Genomic DNA, 16,279 nt, shown 5'->3' on the forward strand with positions numbered 1-16,279 from the left:
CTTCAGATCTCACTATAAAAAGTGCTTTATAAATCAAGTTTGATGCTTGATGTTGTGAAACAGATTAGGTTTGGAAATGCCACACTTCAGATTTATATGTAAATATAGAAAATAAAATTAAAAAAACACATGAATCCTTAACTTTCCACTAAATTCTGCACTAACTTGTGCTTCTGTCAAGCAGCAAAAAGCATTTATTTGAGCTGTGTGTACTTCTGAAATGGTATCCCAGGTGTGATGAGGCTGCTACACTCCAACAGTTTTATATGCTCAGGGTTCCTCATCCTGAGATGACCCCCGTGCCCTGATAGAACAGGTTATGTCGTACCTAACGGCACCGTTAAGGATTGTTACACATGTTGAACGGAGCAGGTTCACAGAACAAAAGCACTGACCTGACGTCTGTGATGATGACGAGGTGTTCGCAGTCTCCTTGGTGACAGTAGAGGTACGGGAATCCAACCTTCACTTTCAGATCCATGAACCGCGTGTCCTCCATCTTGGCCTGGCTGAACGACGGGAAGTTCTGGGATTTTGTCCATTTGATGGTCGTACTGGATTCCAGTTACAAAGATATGGATCACGACATTACCCATACAGGAAGAAAATTAAACTGAAGGTCTCACAAGAAAAAGTTAATCCATTACCATCTGTGGACTATTTTCAGCCTTTAAAATGCAAAACGTTCCAAATAACTTGATGGATCAGCTGCATGGATGGCAGTAGGACCCGGTTGGGTTTTCCAACAGGACAAAAGACACAAACTCACATTCAGACTGGTTTTAGAACGGATAAATCAGGCTAACGTTTAAGGTTCTGGATTGACCCTGAATGAAAAAGCGGGTCTGGGCCAGGAATCCAACCACTTTAAATTTCTACCCATTCTGCAGGAAGACGGGTCGAATGCCGGGCCAGAATTAGGCCAGAAGCTTGTTGATGAGTGTGTCTGAGATGCAGTTTGCTCAGGAACATTTAACCAATTATAAACACAAGGACTGTATGTACGATTTAAACCCAGGAGAATGAGAAAATACCACAATAAATTCAATTCCTTTTTTAAGGTTTGATGGTGTACGACCGCTCCCTGCTGGAGGAGTGAATTTAAACTTCTGGGCATAAATGTGAAACCAGTGAGGTCATAGGTTACACCAACAGTCAGGAGGCTTCTACCAAACCAGTCTCTCCATTCATCAGTTAGAGCGGCACTACAGATTCCTACAGAAACGTCTAGTCCTCGGGTCCTCACACTTTCTACTTGACCCAACAGTACATACGTTATGACCCGACCCAACAGTACAATCTTTCAGACAAGCCAGGCATCTGGGCTGACAGTTTAAGGCAAGTAGCTTTTAGATTTTATGTTAAAAAGGAATTCCAAGTGTTGTACCGAATCAGGGTGACTTGAATCACATTTGGCTACAAACTCTGGTTGAAAAGCAGCTTTGAACAAAGACTTTTTATTACCAAATAATAACTTGACAGCGATTCAAATTCAGGAGTTTAACAGGCGTTGGAAACCTGCACTAATGATACTGATGCAATAAGACTCAAAGTAGTAACTCGTACCGTAATTATATCATTGTGAGATGGATGCTAAGCCTGTGATATCTCTCCTCTGACTGAAGGTTGTTTCAGGATGGGGTCGTTGTTGTTACTTTTCGAAATAAAAAAATAAATTTTTGAAATAAAAAACATCATAAAATTACGTTAAAAAAAAAGCGTTTCGAGAAAATTGTTCACTATGCCTACAGGTCTGTGTTCATTTCCAGCAGAAATTGAACTCGAATTCCTCTTCACATCACCCACGACACGAAAACTGTCACATCCACCAGAAAAGATGTAACCAGAATATAACCAGAAAGGAGAAGAAATGTCTTTCCACATAGAGTTGCTGCGGTGTCGTCTGGTTTTATGCTGTTGGTTAATGTTTTTGGATGTATGGAGATTTTGGACATAATTTCTGACTTATTTAGAATATGTTCTCACAGAAAAGCTAGAAACAGACCTGCTGATGTCCTGGCACTCAGGATATCGCATGTCGTTGTAGAAAACTCCTTCAAAGAAGAAGAAGGCTGATTTGAAAATATCCTGAAACAAAACACATGAAGATGTGATCTTTAGATGGCCAAACAACTGCTAATTTTAAGCTGGTGTTAATGTACAGCTGGGAGCTACGGCAGTGCTTACTTTGCTGATGAAGTCTGGAGCCATGTCTGGTGTGCTGCTGAACTCGCCGCACACTTGCAGGTCGCTGACGCAGCAGATGGCGTCCCGGAGCTCGGCCAGGGTGTGGGAGCCCGTCATCAGCAGCGTCATGTGGGGTCTGACGTAGTTGAACTGGGGAACGTTTGAAGGGAAATGTCAGCTCCACAAAGGAACCATTCAGGAAGAAACGCTTAGCGACGAATGATGGCTGGAGGCACAATTTTAAAAAGTACGAGAGAAATGCTCACTTTCTCAAAATTCCCAGGGAAGTAGATGTTGATGGTTAGAATGACCTCCCCTTCAGGAATCATGTCATCCTCCGTCTCTGGTACCCTTCCAACAGTTAGACGGTCCTGGAAATCATCCAGAGACGCAACAATTAAATGACGGGTTGAACTACGAGTGTTTGTCGCCTCCTCAGCTCAAGATGTGTGTAAGTGGGTACAACTAAAATACACAACACTGTGCAGAAGTGTTCAACCACTCTTGACTTCCTTCATATTTTTCTTCCAAAGAGCCAGACGGTTTTGTAATTCTTTAACGTGTTCTACTTCTCCATGCTGTCTGGAGGTCCTTCAAGGGTTTTCTTTAAACTTTAGCTCCTGTTTTGCTCATTTTCTGTCCAGTCCATGTACCTCACCATGACAGGCCTCAAAAACTGTCTATAGCAGGTGAAACGTTTCTGCAGATTGCATATTTACAGTTTATTCAACCATTTTCAAACAACAGCTTCAAATCCTTTTGTGAGGCTTTGTACCATGATGTCTGGAGATCCAGTTAAAAGTTGCTTCTTTCATAAGTTTCCTGTTCTGTTTGGACACAACACCGGTTAATCCATTGTGTTTTGATGCTTCTGGACATAATGTTACACTCAACTTAACCATGTTCCAGTTCTGTGACCAGAACTTCTGTTTTTCTCTGTATTTCAGACATTTAGACACTAAGAAGACATTCACCAGCAGTGGTTGAAAAGGACTTAACAGGCAACCGAGTTCACGAAATGTTCAGAAGTGAAAGTAAAATGTTTGTGTTGGTCTGTTGAATTTCTACTCAGAAGTCAGAGTTTCCATGTTCCAAAGAATCGAGGTGAACATTTCCTCGTGAAAGGTCAGAGGTTCCTCACGCACGCTGCCCCCAGAATCCAACATGGCTGCTGCATGTTTAAAACATGGTGAGAGCTGCAGTAATAAACCCTTCATTTGCACTTTTGACAGGATGATAATATCCTAAACTTTGAGAAATAACTTTCATTTTTTGAAACTACATCTTTATTTTTTAAAATATTTCCTGCTGAGCACTTATTAATTATGTCTATTTTATCATAACTTTTTAAAAGTTTAAATGCATTGAAACCTTCATTAATCACCATTTCTGGACCTGACATAGATGTAATCTCATTTTATTGTTTTACAAAGATAAAGTAGTTTATGCAAATATATCATTATCAGCTTGGACTACTAGAAGCAGTTAGCCTGGTCCCTGAGCTACACAATTAGAAAAACATCCCCCTGCTTTTTAAAAATCATAAGTGAGGATATAAACCGACCAATGAGGAGGAGGAGGAGTCTTTTCGGCTGCTCTCTTATTCAGGGTTCGCTCTAGTAACCCCTAGCCAGAGGTTTTATGCCGGATGACCTTCCTGACGCACTGAGAACTGAACCGGGGTCCCCCATATCAACTACACCACAGAGGGATTTCAAGAACTGCCTAACGGTTAAACACAAAATGTTATTACAACCGCCATCTCTACTTTTTTGGTGCAGGAGCCATAATGGATTTTCAGCCTCAGAGCTACTGAGGAACCTTTGTAGCTGCAGACTTCCTACACCAGCTTTATCTTCTAAGGTCCAAAACCCTCTTGAGTCCATGCATGACATTTGTTCTGGTTGGTGAGCAAAGACAACGTGTCCAACTTCTCTTCTGGTTCCTAAATTGGCCAAGGATAATAAGCAATGTTCTATTGAACAACTTCTGAAAGTAAATTATGTTTCAGGATGCTTTGGGCGTCAAGTTACAATGTATCTGAAATGTGGGGTTTGAGAGCAAGTAATCTGAAGCATTTCTGACCTAGAAAAAGAGTGAGAATGAATGAGGCCTCGGGATGATCCCTATAGGTGGATTCTTCTCTACCTTTTAGCCCCGGGGGGCCGTAAGGGATTTTTATCGTCTGGCTGCTTAGAAGAGAAATATCAAGAAATATGAAGGACTTTTTCACAGTTCTGTGGCGCAGACAAAGAAGAATAAGTCAGATGATGGAACACGTGTGGTCTGAAAGGGCTTCAGTGGTGCCCAGTTCACCCACCAGTTCATTCGCGTAGAGCTCATGTCTGTTTTTGGACGATTTCTCAGATGTTTTGATCTCCTGCTTCTTTTTTCTTTGTCTGTTGTAAAACAAGCAGAGTCATCCCACTGGAGAATCCGAGGCACAGTAACTGGTGTTGAATAAGAATCGGTCTTACGTGACGGTTTTCAGGGTCGAGTTCGTAGGTACGACCTTGGGGTCAGGCTGCTGATCTTCCGAATGGCAACGAAGTGAGTCAACACTTCAAACGAAAAGGAAAACACATGAAATTACATTAAAAAAAATTATTTGTTCTAACTATGCAATGGCTCCAGAGAAATCCATCCAGGCTTATCAGCATCCAACAGTAATCAGAAGATAACAGACCATCTCAGCAAACTGGAATATCAAAACATTTATTTATTTTAGTAATTGAATTTATAAGTAAAAGCTTTAAATTTGTTACCTACAGAGTGATATATTTCACATTTTTATTTCTGATAGTTGTGATGATCGGGGCTTACAGCTAATAAAAAAAACTAAATATGTTTACGAAAATGTGAAGTTTAAATAAAAGTCATTAAAAATTGACTTTTTACTTTTTAGTAGACCCAGTTTCTGTAGTAGTACATATGTTCTGTAAAGTTATGCCCTCAAAAGTTGGTCTGGGCTCCTTTTGCTTGAATTACTGCATCAGTGTGTGGAATGGAGGAGATCAGCCTGTGGCTTGCTGAGGTGTAATTGGATCTCAGGTCACTTAAATAGCAACCTTGGTTCCATGGCTCCATACATTCTTGACGACATGCTCTGGAACCTTAATTTCCAAATTAAATGCAAAATTCACTTTCATTTGAAAGGACTTTGGACAACTGAGCAACAGTTCTCCTCAGCCCAGGTATGATGCTTCTGACGATTCCGGTTCAGGAGTGGCTAAAACACAAGAGATGCGACAGCTCTAGCCCATGTCCTGGTGGCTCTTGATGTTCCGCAGTCCACATCTTTATTAATCCCCCAAACTCTTCAATAGGCTTTACATCAAAATACTTGTGGATCTTTTTCGGCCATGCTTTTTCCTTCCACTCAACTTTCCACTGAGATGCTTGAATACAGCACTCTGAACAGCCAGCTTGTTCAGCAATGACCTGTTGTGGCTTTTCATGTCAGTGTTGCCAAATCAGCTTTCCCATTTTGTGTGGGCCATAACAGAACATTTCTGAATTAAGAATCCTTTTTATTTATTTATGTTGTATTTATAGAGAAGGTGAGTTTTTGCAGTTTTATTAACTGTAAGCAGTCAGTCAGTCATTTTCTACCGCTTATTCCATAGTGGGTCGCGGGGGAGCTGGTGCCTATCTCCAGCAGTCTATGGGCGAGAGGCAGGGTCACCCTGGACAGGTTGCCAGTCCATCGCGGGGCAACACACAAACAACCACGCACACACTCATTCACACACCTAAGGGCAATTTAGAGTGACCAATTAACCTAACAGGCATGTCTTTGGACTGTGGGAGGAAGCCGGAGTACCCGGTGAGAACCCACGCATGCACAGGGAGAACATGCAAACTCCATGCAGAAAGACCCCCAGTTGGGAATTGAACCCAGGACCTTCTTGCTGCAAGGCAACAGTGCTACCAACTTCGCCACCGTGCAACCCCATCATAAGTAATTGAAATTAGCTCTTAGAATATATCAGTTTGTGTGTAATGACTGAATAGTTTTACTTTTTACTTTAGATATTTTGGTAATTGAAATGTACAAAGGGACATGGGGGAATTTTTTTTCTTTTGCATCCTCAAGCAACACTTTTGCATTCGCTCGCAATAGTCTTTGCGTTATCTTGCAATATGGGATAGTTTTCAAACCAGACAACTGCAAAAATGGAACACCCGTTTTTGAGATTTGTGTTTTATTTTGAAATCCGCCTTAAATAAAATGACATTCAATCAGACTTAATGACAGTTATTATCCCCAAGCTGTCAGCCTACTAAACTCTGGACAATAATACTGCACTAAACAACACTTTATTAGCTTATTGTTGCTGCAGGATGTGTACTTTTTATTGCACGCCATTTGTGCTTTTGTTTTTATCGTGATTTGAACGGTTCTTAAGCATTTCACTGCATTGTTGACAGCATGTTAACCTGCATATGACAAATAAACCACACCAATGCCATATCAGTGCTGTATGTTTTGTGAGCAGTTTGTGTTTGTGCTGCTGTTCCAACATGCACAGCTTTCTCAAATTGATTAACAACTTTTACGAGGGAACACAAAGGTATTGTGTGGGGACGCAAAATAAAAAATAAACCCCCCCCATGTCCCTACGCGGGCTCCGTAGAAATGGACTTATATCATCAAACCTACGTGATAAATTATTTAAAGCCATGTGTGAAGCCAGATTAAAGCCTGCTATCTGAATGGTCCGGACCGTTAGACTCACCAACCTGCAGACTGATCTGAGTTCAGCCATGGTTTCCTCTCCGAGGCCCATCTCCGCAGCAAAGCTAGCTTCAAACGTGTCTTGGTCTACCGGCTGGAAGGAGACGTCTCTCGGCTGCAGTCTTTTCAGCCACTCGTCCCGGAAGGAGCCGATGTGGAAGGGTTTAGTGTTTACGTTCACAAATTCATATTCTGGGATGCTGCTGTTCGGTTCCGTCGGCTGTTTGGACGCCGCCATGTTTTCAGCGACAAAAACAGATGCGTCATCAGGCCGCAACCCTGCGGAAAAGGATCACGGGTAATGTAGTTTTATTGGGGCGTTTTAAAACACGTTTTCAAGCGCTAAATTATTTAGATAAACGCAATTCCTTTCCGGACTGACTGTTCAGTGTGTTATTTGCTGTCAAACAGCCAACACAGAGTACCCAAAGAGAACAAGTTTAAAACGAATTTGTAGGCGCTTTGTTGTTTGGTAGGTTCCCCAACAACACCAGCCTCAAGATCCAAAATGGCTGCCATGCTTTCAATATAAACAGTTTGTTTGCATTTCTGACTGTTTTTTTCATTAAATGAGTAAGAGATATGTTACATTATATTCTCCTTTAGCAAACATGCACCTACAGCGTTTAAATACATAAAATGTAGATCAATCCATTGTTATTTGCCTATAATTCGCTAATTCTAGTTAGTTTGGTCATTGAGCACAACAAAGAGCTAAAACAGGTTATCCTAATGACTGATAACTTAGTAGCTGCTCTTCAGCATCTGTTTTATTTGAAGCCAAACTAATCCGTAGCAAAAGTTTGGCTTAATAATGTTATATGGTAAACTAAAACGCACTTATACTTTTATTCATATTCAGTTTACATTGTAGTACAGAAAACTGTTGGTGCTGTTAGGAATAACCTTGCTTACTTTTACTTATAGATGAGCTTTCACACACAGATCAGAATGATAAAGAATAAATGCTAATGTTTTCACTTTTCTTAGTAGGATAATAATCCTCAGTGACCTACAGTTTGACATGAAGTTTAGTGCATTGGGTTGATTGTGGGACTTACTGTAACAGGAGCGGCGATTAAAGTGCAGCTGCCACACTTAGATTCAGGTTTTGACATCTGCTATTACACACACTGTCAGATAAACACCAGAATGGTGACACATAGTCTACTGTTAAACACTGAGGGAGTGTATATCCCTTGCAGGGAGTACCAGACATAAAAACCCTTGTAAGTAGAGATGACGCTTCTGGGCAAAGAATTCGGGGGAGATCCGAGGCGTCTTACCGCCAACAGGGTGCGGTAGCTCGGACAGTCCCCTTACAGAATTCTTCAGTTTTTACTTTTTTGTCATACCTGGTATGGAGCTGCTTTGCTGCTTCAGGACATGGAAGACTTGCTGTAATTAATAGAACCATACATCTTCTCTCTAGTAGAAAGTCCTGATGGGCAGAGATTGGCCATCAGTTTGTGACCCTAAGCTTATAGCCATTCTTGTGTTTTGCAGCAGGACAAGGATCCAAAGCACACCAGCAAGAATGAACAAGTAAAAACAACAGAAAATCTAGGTTTTGGAGTGGCCAAGTCCATGTCTGGAATTAAATCTGACTAAGATGCTGTGGCATGACCTTTAAACCCTCCAGCGTGGCTGAATTAAAACAGTTCTAAAGAGAGTGGGCCAAACTTCCTCCACAGAGAAGAAAAATTACTCGTTGCCTGTTATTGTAAACTCTGGATGTAAGTTTTTGCTGCTAAGGGTGGCACAACTAGGCATTATGTTTAGGGGGCAGTTACTTTTTTACATAGGGCCAGGTTGGTTTGGATAGCTTAATCCCCTTAATGAATTAAAGGTCATGAACCTCCTGGATCACAATATTTACACAGCATGCCTGTATTTAATAAAAGTCATGCACCTCAGTATATTGACCAAGAAAGAACACAAATTCAACATCAGAGGATTCCAAATATGAATCACTGCTCAGGAAAGGATGACCATAACAATATGCTGGACATAATGAGGAAACAAAATGAAATAACAACATTACTGATCCAACAACAATCCCTTTCATCTTTACCAAAAAGAGAAATTCCAGTTTTCAATGGAGATCCACTGAAGCATTTCTGAAAACTTTCGAGAAACGAGTTGGAAGCAACACAGAGAGCTACAGTGATCGCCTATATTTTCTGGAACAATACACTGCTGGTCATCAAAAGGAGCTTGTGCGAAGTTGCCAGCAACTTAATCCTGAAAGAGGATACATTAAAGCAAAATCTTTATTGAGAGAGCAATTTGGGAATAAGCAGAAAATTGCACATGCTTATATGGAACGAGTTTTCCCATGGCCTCCAATAAAAACTGATGATGTAACATTACTTCAGGAATACAGTCTTTTCCTTAGAGGATGTTCTAATGCAATGGAGCAAGTACAGTACCTGGATGAGTTGGACATCCCAGTCAATATGATATTGGTCATAAAAAAGTTGCCATACAAACTGCGGGATAAATGGAGGACTACAGCCTGAACTACAGGAGAGACGCAACCAGAGAGCTAACTTTGCTGATATTGTCAACTTTATTGAGAGACAAGTGAAAATCTTAAGTGACCCTGTATTTGGAAACATCAGTGATGCTCCATTATCAACAGTGAATAAATGTGTGAACAAACAAGGATCACATCCTCATGTTAAGATAAAAAGGAGTAGTTTTGCTACAGATGTTTCTCCACTGGAAAAAGAACATGGGACCTATATTCTGACAGCACAGAGAAAGTGTTTTTGTTGTGGAGGAGGACATGCTCTGGCATCATGTGCACAATTGGAATGAAAGACCCACAGAGAGAAGATTGGCTTCTTGATGAAGAAAGGCATCTGTTTTGGCTGCTTGTGTATTGGACACAACAGTAAAGACTGCAGGAAACGGTTAACCTGTGAAAAATGTGGGCTTAAACATCCTACTGTATTACACATTCTGCCAAAAGAAAACAAAAACGCCTCCGATTTGATGAATGAGAAGCCAAAGGTTGTAGTAGACGACACACTGGTCTCAAGTGGCTTAACGGGCTGGTCACAAGGATTGCAAACTTCCCATTGTTCCAGTGAAAGTCAAAGCAAAAATAGGCAACAGGATTGTTTCAACTTAAGCATTTTTGGATCAGGGTAGTACAGCAGTCTTCTGTACAGAGAACTTGATGCACAAGCTGGGACTCACTGGAAGAAAAACTCACATACTTTTAAGGACGATGGGACAAGAAAAGATTGTGAGTAGCCATCTCGTTACGGGTTTGGAAGTGGCCGGGCTGAGAGAGGAGAACTTTTGTGAGTTGCCTAAAACATATACCCAGGAATGCATGCCTGTACATAGAGGAAATATTCCTACACAAGAGGATATAAAAGGCTGGCCTCACCTGAAACATGTTTCTCTTCCTGAAATAAAGGTTGACATCGAGTTGTTGATCGGAATAAATGTTCCTAAAGCTTTAGAACCTCTGGAAGTCATACGTAGTGTTGGTGACGGTCCTTATGCAATCAGAACACTGCTTGGTTGGACTGTTAATGGACCACTTACAGGAGAACGTGCATGTGCAGCGTATGAGGAGCTGCCGGAGTTAACAGTAAACAGACTATCAGTAGTGAATTTGGAGGAGCTCTGGCAGCAACAGTTTAAGACAGGTTTTCCTGAATGTAACACAGAGGAGCATCAAGGATTATCCAGAGAAGATCATAAATTTATGGAATCAGTTACAAGGTCTGTAAAGCGACATGATGGTCATTATCAGATCAGCTTACCTTTGAGGGACAAGGATCGCATAATGCCAAACAAGAAGATTATGGAGCAGCGAGCTTTACAGCTGAAGAAGAAACTTCAAAAGGATTCATCCTTTTACGCAGACTACGTTGCCTTCATGGATGACCTTATTATCAAAGGCTTTGCTGAAAGGGTACCTAACAATGGTATATTCCACATCATGGGATCTATCATCCCATGAAACACAAGATAAGAGTTGTCTTTGATTGTGGACCCAGTTTCCAAGGCACATCACTCAATGCACATTTGCTACAAGGCCCAGATTTGACCAATTCATTGATTGGGGTGGTGACTCGTTTCAGAAAGGAACCAGTGGTGATAATGGCTGATATCAAGTCAATGTTTCATCAAGTCAAAGTTCCAGCAGAAGATGCAGATTTATTAAGGTTCCTATGGTGGCCAGAAGGGGATCTAACTGAAGGTCTGGCAGAGTTCAGAATGACTGTTCAACTTTTTGGAGCAACATCGTCCCCAAGTTGTGCCAATTTTGCTTTAAGGAAATGTGCAGAGGACAATATGGATGGGTTCAGTGAAGAAGGTGTGGATAACCTGCCTCACTCTTTCTACGTGGATGACTGCTTGGTGTCTGTGGCCTCAGAAGAGCAAGCAGTGTCAATTTATCATGAACTTGTCTCTTTGTGCTAAAGGTGGCTTCCAGTTGAGAAAGTAGATAAGTAACAGACGTTCTGTTTTGGCTGAAATTCCTGAAGTCATCGAGCCAAGGATGTTCGAAGGTTGGACATGAACAAAGATCCTTTGCCTGTGGAGAGAGTGCTTGGAATTTAATGGTGTATTCGGTCAGATGCATTCAAATTTAAGATCATAATTAAAGACAGACCATTGACCAGAAGAGGAATTTTGTCCTTTGTAAGTTCCATCTATGATCCTTTAGGAATATTGAGCCCTATTGTTTTAGTGGCCAAGAAAATTTTGAATGACCTCAACAAGAAGGCATGTGGATGGGATGACATCATACCTGAATCCGCTGCCAAAGAATGGATAAACTGGCTGCAAGAACTGCAGCTTGTTGAACATTTCAGTTTGATGAGGTGTTTGAAACCAACAGATTTTGGAGAAGTGGTCAGTGCACAGTTGCATCATTTTTGTGACGCAAGTGAGCATGGATATGGGACTGTAACCTATTTAATATCACAAAATGCAAACTCCCAAGTATACAGTGCTTTCCTCATGGGTAAAGCGAGAGTGGCTCCTTTGAAATCTGTGACAATTCCTTGTATGGAACTCGTTGTTGCCACAATGGCAAGTCGCATTGATGCGTTATGGAAAAGAGAACTGCGCATGCATCTTAACGACTCTGTGTTTTGGACAGATAGTTCATCTGTGCTAAAATATATTAAAAACGAGACGTCAAGATTTAAAGTGTTTGTTGCGAACAGAGTTTCTGCGATTCTGAAAACTTCCCATCCCTCTCATTGGAAATATATTAAAAGTTCAAGCAATCCTGCTGATGTGGCCTCCAGAAGCCATCCAAAAGTGGATGCGTTCCTCACAAACACATTGTGGGTGTCGGGGCCTGCCTTTCTGCTTGAACCTGAAAATGAGTGGCCTGTTACCTCACATGAGGTGCATGAAGTTTCCATTGAGGATCCTGAGATCAATAAAGTTGTGGGAGTCAATCTGTTACAGATGAGGGAAGATTATAACACATTGACTCAAATGTTTCATTATTTTTCCTCTTGGATTCGTCTGAAAAGGTCTGTTGCTTGGTTCTTGAGATTCAGGAACTGGCTTCAGTCCTGTAATCAGAACAGAAAACAAATAACTTTGGATCTTGTCAAGATGAATTTGAACATTGAGCAACAAAGGCAGTTGCTGAAGGATAAAATGGACATGGTCAAAAAGAAAATGGATCATGGGTTTCTTTCAGTGAAGGAAATGGAGAAAGCTGAGCTAGAAATAATAAAGTTCTGCCAACAAATGACATTTGATGAGGAGATCTCAAGGCTTAAGGAAGGCAAAGATGTAAAAGCTTCTAGTCACATTCGTAAACTATGTCCAATGGTGGAGACTGGTATTCTGAGAGTTGGTGGTCGGCTGAGGAAATCATCTATGCCTGTGGAATCTAAACATCCCATAATATTAGCCCCGGATCTCCACGTTTCAGATCTGCTAAGGGACATCCACCAACAAATAGGACATGGTGGGCGTAATGACATGCTGTCCAAGTTGCGAGAGAAATACTGGATTACCGGAGCTAGTTCAGCAATCAGAAGGATTTTGTCAAAGTGCATTATTGTCGAAGAATAAATGCTAAGCCTATTTTCCAGCAAATGTCTGACTTACCTTCTGATTGAACAACTCCGGATGAAACACCCTTTACCTGTGTTGGGGTAGATTATTTTGGACCCTTTGAGGTGAGAAGCAGAAGAAGTATTCTGAAGAGGTATGGTGTTATTTTTACCTGCCTGGCAATAAGAGCTATACATATTGAAGTTGCAGCTTCATTGGACACAAACTCCTTCATTAACGCTCTCAGATGTTTCATAGCAAGACGTGGTCAAGTCCAAGAGTTTCGGTCAGATAATGGGACAAACTTTATTGGAGCAGAGCATGAGTTAAGAACGTCTATACAAGAATGAAATCAGTCACAAATCAGCAGTGTCCTGCAGAAGGGAATAAAATGGACATTTAATCCTCCTGCTGGTGCAGATCATGGAGGATCCTGGGAGCGGCTGATCAGGTCAATATGGAAGGTCCTGAATTCCACCTTAAATGTGCAACGTCTAGATGAAGAAGGCCTTCAGATGGTTTTCTGTGAAGTGGAAGCTATACTTAATAGCCGTCCAATTACTAAAGCCTCCACAGATCCTAACGACCTTGAAGCCTTGACACCGAATCATCTGCTACTCTTGAAGACTCAACCATCATTACCACCTGGAAATTTCCAGCAGGCAAATGTGTATACACAAAGACGATGGAGACAAGTTCAGTATATGTCTGACTTGTTCTGGAAAAGGTGGGTTAAAGAATACATACCTCAGCTACAGGAACGTCAGAGATGGCTTGGAGCTAAGCGCAATCTTGTCCCCGGAGACATTGTGCTTATTATGGATGGGACAGCACCTCGCAATTCTTGGCTAATGGGAAGAGTTCTGGAAACTTTTCCAGATAGAGGATTTGTACGTCAGGTGCGTGTCAAAACAAAGAACAGCGTGTTGGATCGTCCAATAGCCAAACTCTGCCTGCTTCAAGAAACAGAGGATGGATCAAGATGAAGAGCATGGAAGAGTGACTGTTAACTGGGACTCAAACCGGCCGACATGGACTTTTATTGGATCCTGATCAGACTAGACCTTTTGATTTAAAAAAAAAAAAAAAAGATATGTGAAACAAAGACTTTGTATGAGCTTAAGTTTTTTAACAGGTTTAATCTAAATGTCTCCTACTGATTTTAAGAGTTTAATTATTATGTGATTACTTAATAATTAGGGGCTGGTGTGTAGGAGCCATAAATGAAATTGGGCTGCTTTGTAAGATGTGTAATTGTTAGGATTTGGAATTGTTGTTTATATTTTTTGTTGCTGTTTGTTTGTTAATGCGTGGGTCAACTGGAAATGGGCGGAGTTCAGGTGATTGGGCATATTAACCCACCTGCCTGAATGTCAGGAGAGAGAAGAGGGGGTGTGTGGGCCGCTGTATTTTTTGTTGACCGCTAACAATCGAGATCTTTGAGATTTGTATTCGTTAAGTCATATTTTTGGACACGTTATTCTAAATTGATAATTTTTCCTTAATACCATAATTAAAAGGCATTTATTTTCGACCATAGTGGAATTTTGTTTTTCTATGAAGAGCGCGTCGGACAAGGAACGGCCCAACTTCAGCCTCTCAGTGGCTTGTTTGTCTCCTGAAGTCGCTGCAATACTCATATTTAGTATCACAATATATGATTAAACTAAGAAGTTAAATGTATTTTTTTAATACAATTCTATGAGTAGAAATGAAGACTAGAGGCAGAACCCAGGAGTGAGTAGCAGTAAGGTTTTTCTAAACCTTAACACCACAGATTAGTTTGACAAGCCTTTTTGAAACGTATCCCCACATGGCCCCTGACTGAGGTTAAACCCTTGTGATGCCACCAATCTGATGGATGGACTGCCAGGAAGAATGAAACCAGGCATGAACTTGTCTTCCTTGTTTTCTGACCAGAAAGCTCCAGCAGGTTGCGTCAATGAATGTTTTTTCAAGTAAAAGGGCAGTGCGGCAGGATGAATAAAAAAACCCACTGGAAATAATTGTTTAGGCTGATGCATCACATGCCAGCAGATAGTCAGAAATAATGGCAACCTCAAAGCAGCACAGACTGTGTTAAGGATGAGGAACATCAGTAAACGCTCAGGGGATTTGTTCTTTGAGGACCCATAATTTGTTATAGTAAAGCATTTCCCTTCAGCTTTCCATTGATTAGTTCTTACACTTTACCATTTTTTTGACTGGCTAGCTGCATATTTTTAAACTCTAGCTATTAAACACAAAAAATGCAATGTACAACTAAACACAGAGACCCCAAAATTGCATCAACAAAAACCATAATTCATTAAAGTTAAATGGCTATACGTAGGTGAAACCAGATATTTATAAAAATGTATTTTCGCTCTATCTGACGAACTTTACCTGTTTTAGGCCAGTTAGGATTACCTAAATTATTTCTGTTTGCCAGGAAGTGTATAAATTAGTTACAAAGTGACTTAGTGACAAAAAACGTTCCATCACATAGTAATGATCTCAGTCCTATAGAAAATGTGTCATGTATGTGAGCAAGGTGCCCACTAACCTGAACCAGTTACACCAGTTCTGTCACGAGGAATGAGCCAAAATTTCAGCAAACTCGTTTGAAAACCATGTGAAAGGAAACCCAAAAATGTTTGACCCAATTATGATCAAAGACAATTTTACAAAATACTACAGAAAGTAAACTACTGAATTTAAAAAAATAGAAGTAATCTAATATTTATGTGTGTTTGTGTTTTGTCCAAAATCATCCATGTTCAGTCATTTTATACATGGTTTTCTCTTTTAAAGTCCTTTTTATGGACATCGTTAGTTTTTATGTACTCTTACTGTAACCCTGTCCTCTTCATAAACACCCTCTTTCATCCAGTTAATGATGTTCCATTAAGATTTTATGTCTCCAACCTTTAATATTTAGGCTGATTTTTCGTTTGAAGAGAGCTGTACGGACGAAGCCAACCAACTTGTGACCTTCTTTTCACAAAAAGCAGTGGTTTGGGCTGAGCGTGTTAAATGAAGGCCACTCCCGCCTTAGATCATGATAAGAAGCTGGAGACAAACTTGTTTGTCTTTCTCACCAGCGTTTTGGCAGGGAAAGACATCCATCTCTTTTCCCTACAGGTGCCCTGTAGTTTTATAAGGTTCTGAGCCCAAATGGAGATGAACAATGATGCATTCAAGGAGGTGAGTTTTGTTGCAACTTCTGTTTTCCTTTCAGGCTAAATGTTATAAAAATCCGTCAGATGGCATTGATGTGAAAGGTGTTGGGGACAAATTCAACAATATCACTTGTCATTA

General features: G+C 40.7%; 2 protein-coding genes across 5 annotated transcripts in view; one reads left to right on the top strand and one right to left on the bottom strand.

Moving 5' to 3' along the window:
• Positions 1–16,279, bottom strand: part of snapc3 (small nuclear RNA activating complex, polypeptide 3) — a 36,420-nt gene that overhangs the window by 1,752 nt on the left and 18,389 nt on the right. The window contains exons 2-8 of one of the 2 annotated variants that reach the window (XM_047364953.1): positions 6,931–7,204; positions 4,665–4,748; positions 4,508–4,586; positions 2,454–2,558; positions 2,188–2,337; positions 2,006–2,088; positions 396–554 (exon numbers count right to left, since the gene is read on the bottom strand). In XM_047364953.1, the coding sequence (XP_047220909.1) occupies positions 396–554; positions 2,006–2,088; positions 2,188–2,337; positions 2,454–2,558; positions 4,508–4,586; positions 4,665–4,748; positions 6,931–7,204 (934 nt within the window). Of the gene's footprint in view, positions 1–395; positions 555–2,005; positions 2,089–2,187; positions 2,338–2,453; positions 2,559–4,507; positions 4,587–4,664; positions 4,749–6,926; positions 7,205–16,279 lie in introns of both variants that reach the window. The other variant, XM_047364955.1, reaches the window with a different exon arrangement.
• The window catches only part of LOC124868120 (tetratricopeptide repeat protein 39B-like), a 28,185-nt gene continuing 18,993 nt past the window's right edge, over positions 7,088–16,279 (top strand). For 2 of the 3 annotated variants that reach the window (XM_047364947.1, XM_047364949.1), the window contains exon 1: positions 16,045–16,165. In XM_047364947.1, coding sequence (XP_047220903.1) covers positions 16,136–16,165 — 30 coding nt within the window. In that variant the 5' untranslated portion in view covers positions 16,045–16,135. Of the gene's footprint in view, positions 7,224–16,044; positions 16,166–16,279 lie in introns of those variants that run through there. The other variant, XM_047364948.1, reaches the window with a different exon arrangement.

This window comes from Girardinichthys multiradiatus, chromosome 5 (assembly GCF_021462225.1).
Source record: "Girardinichthys multiradiatus isolate DD_20200921_A chromosome 5, DD_fGirMul_XY1, whole genome shotgun sequence".
Classification (NCBI taxonomy): Eukaryota; Metazoa; Chordata; class Actinopteri; order Cyprinodontiformes; family Goodeidae; genus Girardinichthys; species Girardinichthys multiradiatus.